The 20,029-nt window shown below is 44.1% G+C and overlaps 1 protein-coding gene across 2 annotated transcripts in view; it reads left to right on the forward strand.

Moving 5' to 3' along the window:
• The window catches only part of CDRT1 (CMT1A duplicated region transcript 1), a 31,830-nt gene extending 12,843 nt beyond the window's left edge, over positions 1 to 18,987 (forward strand). The window contains exons 8-14 of one of the 2 annotated variants that reach the window (XM_044939235.2): positions 3,549 to 3,670; positions 6,428 to 6,576; positions 7,586 to 7,728; positions 12,987 to 13,145; positions 14,908 to 15,173; positions 16,248 to 16,400; positions 17,627 to 18,987. In XM_044939235.2, the coding sequence (XP_044795170.2) occupies positions 3,549 to 3,670; positions 6,428 to 6,576; positions 7,586 to 7,728; positions 12,987 to 13,145; positions 14,908 to 15,173; positions 16,248 to 16,400; positions 17,627 to 18,444 (1,810 nt within the window). In that variant the 3' untranslated portion in view covers positions 18,445 to 18,987. The remainder of the gene's footprint in view (positions 1 to 3,548; positions 3,671 to 6,427; positions 6,577 to 7,585; positions 7,729 to 12,986; positions 13,146 to 14,907; positions 15,174 to 16,247; positions 16,401 to 17,626) is intronic. The other variant, XM_044939236.2, reaches the window with a different exon arrangement.
• Positions 18,988 to 20,029: the final 1,042 nt, after the last annotated feature.

Consider the following 20,029-nt stretch of genomic DNA (forward strand, 5'->3'; position numbering starts at 1 on the left):
GCCCCCAAAAATAAAGTCTGACACTGTTTCCACTGTTTCCCCATCTATTTCCCATGAAGTGATGGGACCAGATGCCATGATCTTCGTTTTCTGAATGTTGAGCTTTAAGCCAACTTTTTCACTCTCCTCTTTCACTTTCATGAAGAGGCTTTTTAGTTCCTCTTCACTTTCTGCCATAAGGATGGTGTCATCTGCATATCTGAGGTTATTGATATTTCTCCCAGCAATCTTGATTCCAGCTTGTGCTTCTTCCAGCCCAGCGTTTCTCATGAGGTACTCTGCATATAAGTTAAATAAGCAGGGTGACAATATACAGCCTTGATGCACTCCTTTCCCCAAATCTCACTGTGTGCCTTTCTCTTATTTTTTCTTTCTTCCTCCCAATCAGTATAAATTTTATACTTAAATTTCTTTATAGTTTTGCTACCTATTTATGTATCTCCAGATATATTCACTACCTTTGTCCTTTCTTGAACTCAACATAAATGTAGTTATATTTTAAAAATTCACGTGTACTTGATTCTTGCACTAATTTTGAGATTCATCTTTATGATATAGATAGCAGTAATTAACTTATTTTCACTTAGATATAGTATTTTATTGGATGAATACATCATCATAACTCATTTATTTACTCTTCTGTTGGTGGATATTTGCATTGTTGTTAGCTCTTTATTCTTTCAAAGATTACCACCATAGACATTCCTGTATGTGTTTCCTGGTACCCATGTGTATGAATTAAAAAAATTTTTTTGTTGAGGTATAATTGACATACAAAGTTTAAAAAATTTTTTATTGAGGTAGAATTGACATACAATATATTAGGTGTATAATATAATGACTTGATATATGCATATATTGCAAAATGATTACCCCAGTGAATTTAGTTATATCCATCACTGCACATAGTGACTTTTTTTTTCTTGTGATGAGAACTTTCAAGATCTACTCTCAGCAACTTTCAAAAATAAAACACAGTGTTGTTGGCTTGCTTTTCTATTCTTGCATCAAAACTACCTTTTTAAAAAAGACAATTTTTATAGAGCAGTTTCAGATTCACAGCAAAATTGACAGAAGACACAAAGTTTTCCAATATACCCTCTGCACCTGCACACGAATATATTCTCTTGTCCTCAAGATTCCCCATCAGAGTGGTACATGTGTTACAACCGATGACCCTGCTTTGACACATCATAATCTGTGCTTTCCTGATGGCTCAGTGGGTAAAGAATCCTCCTGCAGTGCAGGAGATACAGGAGATGGGAGTTCGATCCCTGGCTTGGAAAGATCACCTGGAGGAGGAAATGACAACCCACTCCAGTATTCTTGCCTGGAGAATCCCTTGGTCAGAGGAGCCTGGTGGGCTACAGTCTGTGGGGTCACAAAGAGTTGGACACAACTGAGTGACTGAGCATGCATGCAATTACCTAAAGTCGACAGTTTAACTTAGGGTTCACACGTGGTGGTGTACAGTGTATGCATTTGGACAAATATATAATGACACATATCCATCATTATAGTATCATACAAAGTATTTTCACTGCCCTAAAAATCCTCTGTTCTTTACCTATTCATGCTTCTCCCATTCCCTGACAACCATTAATCTTTTTATTGGCTCTGTAGTTTTGCCTTTTCCAGAATGTCATGTAGTTGAAATCATATAGTGTGTAGCTTTTTCAGATCTTCTTTCACTTAGTCATATGCATTTAAGGCTCCTCCATGTCTTTTCATGTCTGGATAGCTCATTTTTCACTTACATTGAATAATATTCCACTGTCCAGATGGACCACAGTTTATTTATTCCTTCATCTACTGCAGGACATCTTGGTTGCTTCTACATTTTGTCTGTTATGAGTAAGTGGCTATAAACATTCATTTACAAGTTTTAAAAAATATTTGTTTATTTAGTTGGCTACAATGGGTCTTAGTTGCAGCATGCAGAATCTTCATTGCTGCATGTAGGATCTTTAGTTACAGCATGTGGAATCTAGTTCCCTGACTAGGGATTGAACCCAATCCCCCTGTATTGGGAGCATGGAGTCTTAGCCACTGGACCACTAGGGAAGTCCCCATTCCTATTTTTCTAAAAGTGTTTATCAAATACCTTTCCTGCATAAATTATGAAAACAACCTGGGCATATGGTCAACCATGCTGCTAGGAAGTAGAAATTCAAAACATGCTTTTTTTTCAGACCACTGGGACCTTGTTAAAGTCAACTATGTATGCATAGGAGGCTTTGATGAACAGATAAAGGCCATGGGACCTTTAGGAATATTAGAAGGAAAAGTCTGACAACGCCCCCCCCCAATCAAAAGAAACATTTACTTATTGTTTATTATGTGCCAAGTCTCCTAAGAACTCTATGGGATAAGTACCATTATTATCCCCAATTTACAAATGAGGAAACTGAGATAGCAGGTGATTCAGTAACTTATTTGAGATCACACAGCCAGTGAGTGATGCATATGGGAGTGGACCTCAGGCAGCCTGGCTCCAGAGCCCAGTCTCTTGACATTATACTTTGTCCTTTCACAAAGTCAGTATGAATGATGGTTGAGAGATGTGAGGCAGGTTTGTATATTAAAAAATAGTGTGACTCATACATGTTTCCCATATATCTCTTAGATATGCTTTGTGTGTGTGTGTGTTTAGTTGCTAGGTCATGTCTGACTCTTTGTGACCCCATGGACTGTAGCCCACCAGGTTCCTCTGTCCATGGGATTCTCCAGGCAAGAATACTGGAGTGGGTTGCCATTTCTTCTCAGCCCAGGGATGGAACCCAGGTCTCCTGCATGGCAGGTGGATTCTTTACCACAGAGTCACCTGGGAAGCCCTAGATATGCTTTAGAAATGCACATAAAATAGTCTGAATCCAAGTGGCACGTGTCAATTGTTCTGTTGTTCTTGTTTGAAGATCAGCTCTACCACTGAATCAGTGTTGTGAATTCTGAGCCTGGTGATTGTTCTAGGGACCCTTCCATCTGATGAAAAGTGAAAGTGTTAGTCACTCAGTTGCGTCTGACTCTTTGCAATCCCATGGACTGTAGCCCGCCAGGCTCCTCTGTCCATGGAATTAAGCCATTCCCTTCTCCAGGGGATCTTCCTGACCCAGGGATCAAACCTGGGTCTCCCACATTGCAGGCAGATTCTTTACCATTTGAGCCACCAGGGAAGCCCAGCTTGTGACAACCAAACATGTCTCCAGACATTGTCACATGTCCCCTGGGAGTGGATGTCACCCCTAGTTGACAATTTCTGCATTACTGTATTCAATTCTTCATAAACCTGTGAGATAATTATTTTTATTATCATTTCCATTGCATCAAGGAGGAAATGAAGTTTTCACTGAAGTTCAGTAGCTTTCTTAAAGTTACACCTAAGAGATGCTGCAAGTGGGATTCATATCCAAGCCTTGGACTCTGAGCTTAATCATGAAACTCTGATGCCTTCCAACTACCTATCAACCTAAAGGAACTCTATGCTGTTGAACCCTTGGGCCCTCAGAAAGTCTCAAAAACATCTCTTTTTTGTGGTCTGATTCCTGCAGGTACTGGGATCTGAAAAGTGGGGCTTGTATACGCATCTTCAATGGCCACCAGGGGACCATCACCTGCATGGATGTGTATAAGAACAAGCTCGCCTCTGGAGCAAAAGATTGCCAGGTAAAAGGTGAGAAAGAAATGCCTCAGACTCTCTAAGATGTTTCCCTAAGCCCATGGGTTGCCAGAAGACTTGTTTTGCTCATTTCTACAGGCAGTAGCTTATCCCTTCATCCATCTGTCTATGATCCATCTATGGCTATTGGTTGAATGCTAGGAGCTGTGCTAAGTGTAAGGAAAGCGGCATATGCCATGGCCCTTTTGACGTGGCTTTCTATTTCCTCAAGAGCCTCGTGGTCTCCTAATGGAGACAGATACATAAATATATTATGGAGGGAAGAGTAAATATGTGAATGACAACAGTTGCCTTTTATTGAGTACTAACTTTGGGACTGCGATGGGTGCTTTACATTATCTTATTTCAGTCTCATAAGCATTCTATGGGGTGGATGCAGATAAGGGATCCATGACTCAAAGAGAAAAACAATTAGCTGTGAGTCAAAACTGCTAAGTGGTTGGGTGGGGATTTGAACCCAGGGCTGTCTGGTTCTAAAACGTGTACTCCAGCGAGTTTGTGGAGGGCTAAGCCACCATAGAAATAAGAGTCAAAGGGAAAGCACTGCAGGCAGGGTACTGTTTGAGTCTGGTCCTGAGGATGAGTAGTTCTACAAGCAGAGGGAAAGTGTAGGGCATTTTAAGCAGAAGGAACAGCTCAGGCAAATCACAGAATATGAAAGAAAATGAAGAATTGAGGAACTTTCCCTCTGCTCAGTTGGCTGAGCTGTTGTGTGTGGTGTTGGTGATCAGGCAGGTATGTTTGTTTGGGGCCAGATTATAAAGGGCCTTCTGTGTTGAAAATTGAACTTTATTCTGTAAGATGTAGGAGGCTGTAAATGCGTTCTAAGCTGAGAAGTGATATGATGAGATATGTATTTGAGAAAGACTGCTCTAGTGATATTGTGGAAGAAAGATTTGGAAAGATGGCAACTCTGTGGGGACAGGATGTCTTCAGAATATCTGAGAATAGGCAAGTGTGAAGTTATTGGATGGATCTGTATGCACCTGTAAGGAGATGGTACATACAGACGACGGGGTGGGGGGGTGAGATTTCCAGAATGAGAACTGGCAGGACTTCAGCACCAACAGGAGATGAGAAACAAGAAAGAAAGGCGAAGGGTGAGGCCAGACTTTATAACTCAGGCCATTGGGTACACAGAAGTACCACTGATGGAAATGGGACCTTGGAGGAAGAGCAGGGTAGGGGAGGGATGGAGGAGAAGATGATGGCTTGTATTTTGGACACGTTGAGTGTGGCAGGCAAGAGAACAGCCAGCCAAAGATGGTCCCATCCTAATCCCGGAAACCAGTGACTGTGTCATCTTGCATGGCAAGAAGGACTTTAAAGATGTAGTGAAGTCAGGGACCTTAAAATGGGGAGATGACCCAGGGTTATTGGCGTGGGCCCATGGGTCATCACCTGGATCCATAAAAACAGACATTTTCTTATGTGTGACCAAAAGGAGACGTGACTGTGGATGAATGGTCAGAGAGATGGAACGTTGCTGGCCTTGAAGATGGAGAAAGGGGGTGTGAGACAAGGTGTGTGTCAGGGACCCTCGAAGGTGGAAAAGGCGAGGACATGGATTCCTCCCTCCACCCCCCTGAGACTCCCTAAAGGAGCACAGCCCTGCTGACACCTTGATTTTAGCCTTGTGAGGTTGTGCAGTGATTCTGTAAGATAATCCGTTTGTCATTTTCAGGCTCTAAGTTGATAGTAATCTGTTACAGCAGCAATGGGAAGCTAATGCATTGAGTGCGGAGTTCCCGAAGACTCCCAGGTGAAGGCAAAAAATCAGTGTAGAAAAGCTTACTCACATAGTTTGGGTTAATGGTTAGAAACATGGTCTCTGGACCCAGACTCCCTGGGTTCAAATCCCAGTTCAATCTGCTCACCACCCCTGTGATCTTGAGCAGGTTACTGAACCTCTCTGGGTCTCAGTTTCCCCACCTGTACAGGAAGGAGTAATAATAGCTTGTCCTGTGAAGATGAGTTAATGCATGGCAAGCACTTTGATTGGTGCCCGGCTCATGGCTAGTGTGGGGTGGGTGTGCACTGTAGTTAGTATTTGGTCCTGTGATACTCATTGCATTGCCTGAGGAAGTAGGTTCTATGGGGGGCTTTAATGTTCTCATCACTGAATTTGTGATGCCCACTTTTAGTCTCTTCCTTCAAGCTCAGTTCTCCTACCACCCATGGACTCTCATATCCACCCAACATTTATGATATGAGGGGTGGGGGCTCCAGCACCATCTGTGTAGAAGCAGCAGTAGATTCGCCCTCAGCTGTGACAATCTCTTAGAAGTAAAATCCAAAAGTCAGATTCAGAAATACTTTAAAATGTAAGTGGAGATAGACAGCTTTCTCTTCTTTGGAGGTGGGTAGGAGGTGAGGGTCAGGAGACAGCATCTGGGAGGAATCATGCCCTGAACACCTGCCATGATTTTCCTGAAATCTACTCTAGCATCTTTCAGGCTTGAGGAGGAGGCTTACTGGAGATGAGGTGTCCACCTCTTAGACCAGGAGGCTAAGTTTCAGGGTCAGAGCCAAGGTCTATGCATTGCTGGATCTCCCAAAGGGCTATGAGAGGGGAGCCCTGGGTTGCAGGTGCACGGACTATGGGTGAGCCAATGGGGGTGCTGGACCAGGTGAAGCCTTCTGGAGTCTGACATGATGGGCTCGGCTGGTCTCAGCTTCTGCGATGGGGTATTGGAGCCCCTTTGGCACCCTCTCCATGCACCCTCTTTTCTCTCTCCCCTTCCCTTTCAGAGTGGGATATAGAGACAGGGAAGTGCCTAAAGACTTTCAAACACAAAGACCCCATTCTGGATACCAGGATCAATGACACGTACATCGTGAGCAGCTGTGAGAAAGGCATGGTCAAAGTGTGGCACATGGTCACGGCCCAGCTGGTAAAGGTGAGGGGTGGGGACTGGGGGGAAGGGACTAGGGGGAGGGGCTAGGGATGGGGACTGGGGAGCGGAGTGCTGCGAGTGAGAGGCTGGAGGACACTGACAGACACTGACAGACAGGTAGCTCCCCAGACCACCCTAGGGTGGTTGAGAGGCAGTCACCAAAAGAGGGTGGTCCTGAGAAAGGGAAGGGGAAGACCCCCTAAGAAGGGGCCATTCTGAGTCAGTTGAAGGTCAAGGCCGACATGAGCCATGTTGTCATGGGTGGAGGTGGAGGAGGCTACGTTTTGACTCCACAAGACACATGGATTCGGCGGGGTCTTTTCACAGCAGCACAGGTAAAGTACCTTTTCTTCTGGAACATTCGACCCTGATTCTGGCACGGGGTCTGGGAATGGACAAACCACAGTGATCTCCTCTTGCCTCTCTTCTGAGAAGAGAATGTTGGCTGTCTAGAAAGTGATCGAATGTTCACACACAAGAAGTGTTCTTGGTGGATGGGCAGCCCCTGTCCCTGGTGGGTGGTGCTGAGATATCTTTTGTGCTGAGAACACAGGATAACAGCGAGAAGCAGCTGCCTGGCTGGTGGGCTTTTCTCACCAGTGATGTTACCGTGGTCTAAGCAGCAGTTACTGGATATCAGGCTGCCTCTAGTCCTGGCAGGGAGCTGACACATGAGCCTTGCCTTTCTGGCAGCGGAGGAAGGAAGACTGTGTCCCTCTCAGGCACTCCAGGAAGGCAGGGCCTGCCTGGTCACAGACTGAGTGGGTACAAGGCCTCCCCCGATCTCCTTCCTCCTTAACTGGGGAGGGAGCTCTGGAGAGCAGGTTGCCTGAACCTCACCAACCTTCTTAGAGCAGACATGCAGTGGGCTCAGGCAGACTCCCAGTGTGGTAGCCACAGATTGGTGGAGCGTGGCTTTGGGATCCATCTCAAAAAGCCTCCAGCTCTGCTCCTTGAGGAGTCATGATTCGGGCTGAAGATGGGCTGAGAACAGAGGCATCTTTTCTTGCAGACGCTCAATGGCCACGAGGGGGCCGTGAAGTGTCTATACTTCGACCAGTGGCATCTCCTGTCGGGAAGCACTGATGGCCTGGTCATGGCCTGGAGCATGGTGGGGAAGTACGAGCGGTGCCTCATGGCCTTCAAGCATCCAAAGTAGGTGCTCAGGACACCCTGGCCAGGTCCCTGCCCCCGACCCCAATTTTCCCATCAGAACCTAGACTTCACTCTTTAGTGAAGTCTTCACTAAGTCTTCACCAAGTAGGGACTTCACTGTCCGTACTGCTCTCTGCTGGCCCTCTCGCCTCTGCTCCTCACCCATTTCCACTTTCCTCTTCTTCCACCTGTTGCCCAATATAGTCACCCCCTCTCCTGCCCTCCCTTGTCTCTCTTAGGAAACAACAATACTATGTGGAGATTTTGAGAAGTTACTGAAAGTTTACACTTACGGCGCATGTGATAAATTTTATCTGTTACCTACCAAACTTAGGAATATTGGCGGAACTGTCCCTCAGTGATGCCAGTTTCAGTAAACTTAAGTTCTTGGAATTTTGTGGTTGTGAAAGCTTAAAATGACCCAGGTGCCAAAGGTTTAAAAATAACGAAGGGCTTAAAGAAGGCGCTCCCTTAAAGCCTGGGGGCTCAATTCTATTCCGGGACAGCAAATGGATTTCATTTTGCATTTCCAATCCCAGTTTAGTGATGGTGCGTGCTTGGATCCAATTAAGAAGTACTCTGAGGTTATCTAAGCTTATTTGTAAAGGGCATTGTGGTCAGTTAATGGTTCTGCCATAATTGTGGGTTTTACAGACTGCTCTATGCCACTCTTGTACTGCACGAATATGGCTTCTTCCCCTGAGTGCATTATAAGAGACGCCAGGAAGCTAAGTGCTATCCTAATTCATTGAGAGAGGGTCTTCCAGGAGGATCTGTCAAGGAGAGTTATTTAATGAAATATGGTCCTAGATTTCCTTGTACCCTCACAGGAACCTCTTTTTTTTTAATTAATTTTTAAATTTTTAAAAAAGGTTTTATATTGGAGTATAGTTGGGTAACAATGTTGTGATAGTTTCAGGTGAACAGAAAAGGGACTCAGCTGTACATATATATGTACCCACTCTCCCCCAAACTCCCTTCCCATCCAGGCTACCACATAACATTGAGCAGAGTTCCTTGTGCTATGTAATACAATAGGCCCTTTTTGGTTATCCACAGGAACTTCTTGAGCAGGCAGACTGGCTCTGTGGGAAGTAGAGGGGGATATGGGCCTATATGTGTATGTTCTCTATCTGGGATGTATAACTGCATTGTTGATAGGTGGGTAGTTTCAGCAAGGGCCAGTGTTCAGTGATTTAGTCAACCCTTGGGTGATTATCGATAAACCTTACAGCATTGATCATCTGGCTTGTCCAAACTTGACCTCAAGGAGGGACTCAAACTTTGTGCTATCACATTAAAATGGTAATGCTATGTTTTTAAAACCTTCCAAGCATGATTCAGTAGGATTTAATTTAGTTATTGGAAGATAATTGTTTCCAGCAAACTCAGCAGTGTGTTCACCATTTCATCAAACCCATTCTATTAATACCTCAGCTATGAGACCTTCTTAAACCATTCCCACTTCCACTGAATGACAGCCCAACACACCATCCACATTGGCTCTTGATGCCTTGCACACGTACAGCAAATCCATAGACAGTTATAGTACATTTGGAGGACATGGGCAGTGTTCTCATTTGTAGGGCCCTTTCTCCCACTCATCTGAAGCAGTACTGTGTATATATAAGTGCTTGATTGTTGTTTAGTTGTTAAGTTGTGTTTCACTCTTTGTGATCCCGTGGACTGCAGCAAGTCAGCCTTCCCTGTCCTTCACCATCTCTCAGAGTTTGCTCAAACTCATGTCCATTGAGTCGGTGATGCCATCCAGTCATCTCGTCCTCTGTTGTCCCCTTCTCCTCCTGCCCTCAACCTTTCCCAGCTCTAGGGTCTTTTCCAGTGACTCAGTTCTTTGCATCAGGTGGCCAAAGGATTGGACCTTCAGTTTCAGCATCAGTCCTTCCAATGAATATTCAGGGTTGATTTCTTTTGGGATTGACTGGTTTGATCTTGCTGGGCACTTTGATCTCCTTGGTGGGTAGTTTAGCTGGACATAGTGAAGTGTTGAGAAAGCAAATTCATGCTATTGATTTGTACAAAGAAGCCAAATTATTAATTTACTGCAAGAAATATGACTATCAAGTACACTGAACACCTTCATTCCATTTAATGTATACACTGTATATTTATATATATTATATAATATATTTAATACATTAAATATATATTTATATATTATATAACATTTTAATATATATTAAGTAAATTGAATATATATATTTACAACTTAAAAATTAAGATAATTCACATGACACAAAATTCACCGTTTCATGATGTACAATTGAATGTTTTTTAGTATATCCATAATGTTATGTGGCGATTCCCACTATCTAATTATACAATATTTCCATCAGTCAGTAGTAATGTCCTCTGTTTCATTTCTGATTTTAGTAATTTGAGTTTTATCTCTTATTTTTGGGGGCAGGCTAGCAAAAATTTTATAATTGTTATATCTCCTTGGTAAATTCATTCTTTTATCATTATTATGTAATGTTCTTTTTTTGTCTCTATTAACAGTTTTGTCTAAAAGTCTATTTTGTGTGGTATTTGTATAGACACTCTGGTGCTCCTTTGGCAAGGAGTATCTTTTTTTCCCACTCTTTCACTTTCAACATATTTGTGTCTTTGAATCTACAGTGAGCCTCCTGTAGGCAGCATTTAGTTGGATCATGTTTTTAATCGTTTCTCTCAATGTCTGCCTTTTAATGGAAGAATTTAATCTATTTACATTAAGTGTAAAACAAACTTAACTCTACCATTTGGCTCTTTGTTTTTCTATAGTCATATATATATATATATATAGTTTGTTTCATTTCTCAAGTTTTCTCTTGTGGTCTTTTTGGGTGTTGAATGGATATTTAGATATTAATAGTATACCATTTTAATTCTCTCATCATGTTTTTACTATATATTTTTGAATTACTTTATTAGTGGTTTCCCATGGATTGCTGCAAGCCTTTGGTTATTTTCCAGAGTTCCAAATAGTTGATTCTGACAGTTTTTGCCAGTTTTTTCATTGCTTTTATGAAAGGATAGAATTTTGGAGTTCCTTTGAACGCCACCATTTTCACTGATGTCACCTTCTGCAGTGTTTTTTTTTTTTTTTTTTTTGATCAAGGAGGGACAAAGAAAGAGACAAGTGACATTTCTAGGGCAGAGATAAAATATGAAAGGAGACTGGATTATGCCAGAACCATGAAAACCACTGTTGTGTGAGGTATGGGCTTAGTTTTTAAAATACCTCGATTGATTTAATCATGACAGGAATCCTCTGAAGCAGTTCCCCTTCTCATGGAAGAGAAAACTGAAGACTGAGAGGTTATTTTCTCAAGTTTATACAGTCAGTAAGAGGTATGATCAGGTTTTGATCCCAGATTTTCTGATCCTAAAGTCTGTGCTTTAAATCACCAGGCTATAATGGTATATAGGCTGAACCACCAAATGTCACAGGAACCCAGGAGAAGCGTAGGCTCCGCTCAGCAAGATCCAAAGAGACACACAAGGAGGCAAACCCTTCAGTCACGAGGCATCTCTCCCAGTGTGGATTCGCCACTTAGGGCACCAATAAAGTTATTGCATTTATATCTTGGGAAAAAATGAGAATTTTGTTGAACTTTCCTACATGTATTTTATACCTTACATTTATTATCTATCTATCCATCTGTCCATCCATCCATGTGTTCATCTCGTGATACATCAAGCCACATGGACTTCTTTGCTGTTCTTAGAATGTCTTCTGTGTTTCAAAGTCTTTGTTATTTTTGTTTTGCTAGTTGTTGGAGCCTTGAAAAGTCTCAGTATGACTCTGGTACCTTGGTCACCTTGGAATCTGACCAAAGTCCAGATGATATGTGGTGGATGTCATGCTTTTATTTATTTTTTTATTTATTTTTTAACTTTTTATTTTATATTGAAGGATAAGAGTCAGACATGACTTAGCAACTAAACAACAACAAAAACACAGCTGATTAGCAATGTTGAGATGGTTTCAGGTGCACAACAGAGCAACTCAGCCATATACACAGAACGCATATACATGTGTTCTCCCCCCAGACTCCCCTCCCACCCAGATTGCCACATAACGTTGAGCAAAGCTCCCTGTGCTATATGGTAGGTACTTGTTGGTTATCCGTTTTAAATAGAGCAGTGTGTACTTGCCCATCCCAACTCCCTATGTTGGATGTCATTGTTTTAACATACCTTAGCAATGATCATACACTGAAATGTGAGCCAACATTCACTTTTGTGATAAATATTTATTGAGGACCTGCTGCGGGACTGGGCCATGTGCTGGGTGCTGGGTGTGCAAAGGTGGATAAGACAAGTGCTGTACCCAAGAGGATCTGACAATATACCAGAAGTCTATGTATATGAGTGGGGTGAGAGGAGAAGTGGAGATGAGAGATGGCTTTATGGAGAAAGTAACATATGAATGTGGCCATGGATGGACTTGGATGGGTGGAGGTGGCAGAGGTCGATGGACCTGCTTTGCACACAAGGTCTAAAAAATTGGTGACATCAAGTTCCATTTTTCAGTAGCATTAATAGCAGTATGGTAATGGCACTTCTCGGATCTGAATACTCCACTTATCTGGAGCCCAGCTGGGACCCAACTGTTGTCAGGGGGATTTTGTTAGAGGCATTTATCTAAATCTTCTTCCGATCCCCCACCTCTCTTCTCCTGCTGGTAATCACAAAAGAGAGCTCAAAAATCTCAGCTGGTGGATACAGTTTTCCTATGGGGTGTTTCACTGAAAGAATGAGAGCCACTAATTTAAGGACCAAGAGAACCTGCTCAAATACCAGGTTTTTGCTTCTTATAAAGATAACCATTTCCCCATCTGTTTTTTAAATTTATATAATAATTCTACTTTTAAAAAGATTCAAAACGTCAAATGATTCTGAGCATGACATTTGTAGAAGTCTGATAGCTAGAAATCAAATTGTAAGAGAGAAGCACAGTCATCTATATATCTGACCAAAAAAAAAAATCTTGACGTAAGCCCTTTTGTTTTTCCGCCTTGTGGCACTGTGACCAAGTTGTAGGAACAGTAACTGCAGAGTGAGGGGAGAGAGCACAGCTGCGTCTTGAGGGTTAATGGTTTACATCCAGAATCACAAAATGATGGCAAACATTGCTTCAAGGACAGTCATGAGCCCCCACCCACTTCCGACCACACACCAAAGTCCCCGACTGCAGACACATCCTAGTGGTTCGCCGGAAGGTGGGTACTGCCCGTCGCTCTGTTCCCTTCCAGGGAGGTTCTCCACGTGGCCCTTCTCTTCCTCCGGGTCATCAGTGCTTGTGCCGATGGCAAGATCCGCATTTACAATTTCCTCAACGGGAACTGTCTGAAGGTGATGAAAGTCAATGGCAGAGGTGATCCTGTGCTGTCCTTCTTTATTCAGGGCAACAGGTGGGTGGTCGGTGTGGAGGTCAGGGTCCTGAGTGAGTCTGTGTAGATGGTTTCTTTTTCCCTCCTCTGGGACACTGGCCCCGGATTTGCAGGCAGCAGGAGAGCACAGGTTGTGCTCACCTGCGGTTTGGGTTGTGGTGGATGATAGGCTCAGGGGCTCATTTGTTCCCAGGCTCAGATCTGATCACATGATGGGCATGATACAGCTCTGCCGCAGGGAGCCCGTTCTGCCAACAGGCAGCCTCCACCTGCCCCCTGATTCTCTGTCCAGCCTGAGTGCTCCTCAGGTCCCTGTGTCTCGTTTCTGATGCAAATAGACTTGCAGGAAAGTTGGGGTGGCATTGGTAGGTGGCCCCATGTCCAGTGGGGCAGAACTGTGCAGAGGTGTGTGTGCTCAATCACTTAGTCAAGTCTTATTCTTTGTGACCCCATGAACTGTAGCCCGCCAGGCTCCTCTGGCAAGAATACTGGAGTAGGTGGCTCTTCCCTTCTCCAGGGAGCAGAGGAGTTTATGAAACAGAACCATGGTGGCACTAAGTGAATATAGCACTGTGTTGTTATACGCTAGGTTCACGTGGTATTATGTAAAAATACCCAACTAGACTTTTAAATTCTAGCATAGGCTCACTTGAGACATCACCTAGTCACCCCGAACTACTTTGCCTTCCTTCTGCGTAACAAGGCTCAATAAATGAATACTCTTTCAGTCATGAAGTCAGAAAGCCATAAAGAGAGATCACCTCTGACCTTTTTCTCATTTGTGACATCCAAAGAGAGATGTCAGCTTGAGTAAAAATGAGTCTGAAAGATTTCTAACTGGGATGGTTCTTTAATTCCATTCCACCGTATCCTACCATAATCAGTCACTTTTATGGAGAGTTTATGCTGACTGTTGACAGCCTTAAAATTACAGCCTTTTGGAGCAGAAAGGAGCCTGCACACAGCATTTCCATCTCTTGTTTATAGTTATAGGCGACCTAGGAACCAGGGTTGGGGAGCAGCGCCCTGTGAATGCTGTGAACCCCAGGAACAGTGGGTGGGAGGTAATATTTGGGGTCTTGGGTTCAGGGGGGATTAGGGAAGATGGAAACCCTCCTGCTTTCCAAATACAAATGTCCTGTCTGGACATAGAGTGTGCACAGAGATCCTGGAAGTGATGGAGTGAAGATCGGGGTAGAAAGTCAGTGAGGGCTTGAAGACTTCCCCCATTAGCGAGCTTTCTCATCCCATCATGACAATAGACATGTGGCATTTGGATGCTGTGCTTAAGAAAGGAGTGAACTTCCAGATATTTGTGTGCAGAGTAGCTAAGCTTTCTGCCTTGGGTACCTAGGTCCTTAGCACTTACTCCAGGAACAGAAATTCACTTAAAAATGTTTTAACTCGAGAAGTGAAGTAATCAGGACACGTGTGCTTTGCTCACAACTCATTTTTAAAGAAAATAGCTACAGAGCTAATGAGTTCTGCTGCGCGGCCTGCTACCTTTCTCTGCTCTAGACCCTGCAACAACCTACACCACCCTGTTTGTGTGGTCATTTCCCCAGCACTGATCTCTTGGCTCAGGATCCAGTGGGACAGTAGTCCTAATGCATATTTGGAAGCTGGGGCAATGGCAGCCTCCACGTTCCTTTTAAGGGTATGTGGGATCTTAGCTCCCCGACCAGGGATTGAACCTGCTCCCCCTCACTGGGAGGTGTAGTCTTAACCACTGGATTACCAGGGAAGTCCCCTTTTGTGGGCAGTCATGTTGCTTTGGTTCCAGGATGGTGATCAACACGGAGAGCAACGTCCTCCTGTTTCAGTTTGAGAATATCAAGTGGCAGTACTCAGTGGAACGGGCCAAACAAAAGAAGAAGGACAGAGAGGAGGACAGGGAAGAAAACAGCTTTGCAGAAGTCCTCTCCAAGTCTAGTACCCAGGTCTACAGCCCAAGGGATTCTGTGTCCAGCAAGCAGACAGCCCAGGAGTCCCTGTTAAGCAAACCTCGCAGGTCCCGCATCTTCCCGAGGGCATCCAGATTACCTACAGGTGAGACAGCTGAACCCAGGCAGCCTCTATGGTATCCATTGGAGCAGGCAAGGGGCTGCTAGGACCAGCTTCTTTGTAGGATGTTTTGGGCAGTGGTTTCTTAATGATGTACATCCCAGTTCTTTAGGGCAGGTGGGAACCGTTCTCTTTGACATGACAATCTAATAGGCAGCTCAAGGGAAACTGCTTATTTTCAAGGCCTAATTTCCAAATGTATTAGACTCTTTCTACAGGAGGTGACGCTAGCCCTTCATCAGTCCAGTTCAGTTCAGTCGCTCAGTCGTGTCCAACTCTTTGCAACCCCATGAACTGCAGCATGCCAGGCCTCCCTGTCCATCACCAGCTCATGGAGTTTACTCAAACTCATGTCCATTGAGCCCTTCATACTTGCCATTAAAACAAGAAACAAGCTACCAACACCCTCCTCCATGCCCTTGATCCAAACATATGTTGCCGTTGTGTTAGTTGCTCTGTCATGTCCGACCCCATGGACTGTAGACTGCCAGGCTCCTCTGTCCATGGGATTCCCCAGGCAAGAATACTGGAGTGGATTGGCATTCCCTTCTCCAGGGGATCTTCCCAATCCAGGGATTGACCCTGTATCTCTAGTGTCTGCTGCTTGGCAGGTGGATTCTTTACCACTGAGCCATCTGGGAAGCCACTTTCCAAACATATAGTACATGATTATTTCCTTAGGACAGAGACGAGCTATATCGCACTCTTCTCTCTAGACCTCTGGTTGATAACATGCGTACCTGGAAAATACTAGATCAATAGATCACCTCCAAGCATATTTTACACAAATGATCAGCTAGGACAGAGCACCAGAAATTTCAGATAACACTTAAATCTTCATAATCAGTAGGAAATCAGGTTGGGGGGGCGGGGCGTTCAGCAGGTGACCTACATGGACCTTCGGTTCCAGGTGACTGCCTAGCTTCCAAGGAATAAGAAACATCAAACAATAAAGTGATCATTTGGGTGAAGATCAGTTGAATTATCAGCTGTGCCCCCAGTAGTCATCCTTGATTGAATCACAGAATTACTACAGTTTCCTCCTCAATCTTAATTTAGGCGTGTTAATGGAGACACCTCCAAGTCCAGGAAAGCCAAAGTCACCCCGGAAAGATGGCAGGAAGAGACTGGGTTCTCAGGAAGCAAATGGCATGGGTGCCGAGCAGGAGAATTTGGAAGCAAAACCTGTTGTCGCCGGAGATCAGAAGACGGGTGATCCTTTATTCTGAATCAGTGTGACAGGATTCAACCCTCTTTCTCTCTCTGTTCAGTCCAGTTTTTCACCAGGCCAATAATTTTGCTTATCTTTGATTCAGAACAGATAAAATGCCCAGCTTCTCCTACGAATGAGTGTGGTGTTGGTTTAGTGACTGATTTCCCCTAATCGTCCCCTACTAACTTAAGGCCACACAGAAAAGTGTGAAAGTGTTTAGTCACTCAGTTGTGTCAGATTCTTTGCCACCCCATGGATGTAGCCCGCCAGGCTCCTCTGTCCATGTGATTTCCCGGCAAGAATACTGGAGTGTGTTGCCATTTCATTCTTCAGGGGCTCTTCCCCACTCAGGGAGCGAACCTGCGTCTCCTGCACTGGCAGTCAGATTCTTTACCACTGAGCCACCAGTGTGCTAGAATGAATCTCTTGTCCTTATCAGTGGCTTTTGGACCTGTTATCATTCAAAACATTTTGGGATCTCCTGTTCAGGAGTTGCTTTTTGGCCATGTGATAATTTCCATTTTGCAGTGGAGACATATTTTTTGAAGGCAGTTTTGATTCTAAGAAACATCCAAAGATCTTTTGGAATCAAATTTGATTATAATAAAGTGGAGATCAAGCTTTGCTATACAAGTTTTATTTAAAAATCTATGTTACTAAAAATTTATGGGCTTTCCAGGTGGTACTAGTGGTAAAGAACCTGACTGCCAGTGCAGGAGATGTAAGAGATGAGAGTTTGTTCCCTGGGTCAGGAAGATCCCCTGGAGGAGGGCATGGCAACCCATTCCACTATTCTTGCCTGGAAAATTGCATGGACAGAGGGGCCTGGTGGACTACTGTTCATAGGATTGCAAAGAGTTGGACATGACTGAGCAACTAACACTTCACTAAAAATTTATAAGGCCCATAAATGGGGTGTGAAGTTCATTCCCACAGGGGAATTTCAAGAATGTGTGGAACATAGAGATGTTCCTTCCAAAATATGCATATCTAGATATTAATGCACCCTTGGACACAAATACTAGCATATCTGTTAGAAGCTCATGTTAAATATGTTGTGATTGCTTGTCTCAGAGAGAATTTTTGCTCACATGATGGTGGCGTGTCCTTTGGGCAACAGCGACCTTAGTCTGCATAATAGTTAGAATGGATTTAATTTTCATGCATGAGTATTTAATGGTTTTCATGGAACACTGATTTGCTTTTCTTTTGTTTTTGGAAAAAGCAGATGATATGGAGAAATTACCAAAACAAAGGTATCTGGGAATTTCGGGAGACTTGATCTATCGCTCAAAGAAGTCCTGGTGCATTCCCATGTCGCCTGACCAGTTCCTCCTGACCGTGAACGCCCTGCAGAAAGCCCATAATTCTGGGGAGTTTGCCTATCCCCGGAGGCCCCAGGCCCAGATCATCGATGTCTGGGGACCTTCCATTCCATACCCAAGGAAGGTCCTGAGTTTGAAGGGCCAAGCGGTCCAACAAGCAGTTGACCAACTGAGATTCAGCACTCTTCCCATAGAAGTGAAGCAGACCAGTATTCCCCTCAAAATCCAGAAGCTTCAGCCCAACATGAAGAAGTCTGTACATGGTCCCCGAGTGCATTCCACCATCCCCCAGCCGGTGCTTATCTGCCCCAGGTTCCGTGGTGGCTCGAAGAGTGAAGACCGGGCCACCAGTTCAACTGACGGAGTGCGCAACTTCAGCCCCTTAACCAGCACGCAAGTCATCAAGCCAAACCGCATGCTGGCTCCGCCCACAGGCACGGCAGCCCAGGCTGCCAAGAAAGAACGGCCCCGCTACTACTCTGCCCTTGACCCCTTACGAGTGAACACAGAGTTCATGCTGCTGACTGTGAAGGAGCAGAAAGAATATAGGGAGGCCAAGATGAAAGAGTTTCAGGCCATAAAGCCAGTTGGAGTGGTCGATCCAGAAAAGGCCAGCAGAGCTGCATGGATCAGGAAGATCAAAGGTCTGCCCATCGACAACTTCATGAAGCAGGGGAAAACCGCGGCCCCCGAACTTGGACAAAATGTGTTTATTTGAACCAGCCTTGGGAAATTACTATGTCTTATAATAAACAGGAAACCAAGTAGATGTTGATATTTGGCCTCTTTTATTTTGTTTGTTTGTTTGTTTTCAACTGTTCCTTGGCAATTACCATGAGGACTCTTCATTATTTTCCTGTAAGTCGAAGAACTGATACTTATCAAAGTAAGAAAACAGAGACTAAGAGAGATTGGTATCTGTATTCCCACTGAAAACCATTCAATGAGATGCATGGAAACCCTGTTTCATTGATGGGGGATGGAGAAGTGGTTTTTGGAAGTTTAATACCACTTATCGCTACCAATTTCCTGTGTCATTTCTTCTAGCAAACGGACCAAAGGGATTATATCTGAATTGTGCACTGGAGTCCCCTGGTGTTTTCGTGCAGAAGCCTGATGAAGTGCAGTAAGTTCAATTAAGTATCAAAAAGGAGCCCTTAAATTGTGTTTCCTTCTCAGGGCTAACTCCTAGGGAGAAGAATTAATATGCCAGCAAATTTGGAAAACTCAGCAGTGGCCACAGGACTGGAATAGGTGTTTTCATTTTAATCCCAAAGAAAGGTAACGCCAAAGAATGCTCAAACTACTGCACAATTGCGCTCATCTCACACACTAGCAAAGTAACGCTCAAAATTCTCCAAGCCAGGCTTCAACAGTATGTGAACCATGAACTTCCAGATGTTCAAGTTGGATTTAGAAAAGGCAGAGGAACCAGAGATCAAATTGCCAACATCTGTTGGATTATCAAAAAAGCAAGAGAGTTCCATAAAAACATCCACTTATGCTTTATTGACTACACCAAAGCCTTTGACTGTGTGGATCTCAACAAACTGGAAACTTCTTAAAGAGATAACAGACTACCTGACCTGTCTCCTGAGAAATCTGTATGCAGGTCAAGAAGCAACAGTTAGAACTGGACATGGAACAACAAACTGGTTCCAAATCTGGAAAGGAGAATGTCAAGGCTGTATATTGTGACCCTGCTTGTTTAGCTTATACGCAGAGTTCAGTTCAGTTCACTCGCTCAGTCATGTCTGACTTTTTGAGACCCCATGAACCATAGCACACCAGGCCTCCCTGTCCATCACCAACTCCGGGAGTCCACCCAAACCCATGTCCCTTGAGTCAGTGATGCCATCCAACGATCTCATCCTCTGTCATCCCCTTCTCCTCCTGCCCTCAATCTTTCCCAGCATCAGGGTCTTTTCAAATGAGTCAGCTCTTTGCATCAGGTGGCCAAAGTATTGGAGTTTCAGCTTCAACATCAGTCCTTCCAATGAACACCCAGGACTGATCTCCTTTAGGATGGACTGGTTGGATCTCCTTGTAGTCCAAGGGACTCTCAAGAGTCTTCTCCAACACCACAGTTCAAAAGCATCAATTCTTCTGCACTCAGCTTTCTTTATAGTCCAACTCTCACATCCATACATGACCACTGGATAAACCATAGCCTTGACTGGACGGACCTTTGTTGACAAAGTAATGTCATCACCGACTCAATGGACATGAGTTTGAGTAAACTCTGGGAGTTGGTGATGGACAGGGAGGCCTGGCAAGCTGCAGTCCATGGGGTCACAAAGAGT

This window comes from Bubalus bubalis, chromosome 3 (assembly GCF_019923935.1).
Source record: "Bubalus bubalis isolate 160015118507 breed Murrah chromosome 3, NDDB_SH_1, whole genome shotgun sequence".
Taxonomy (NCBI): domain Eukaryota; kingdom Metazoa; phylum Chordata; class Mammalia; order Artiodactyla; family Bovidae; genus Bubalus; species Bubalus bubalis.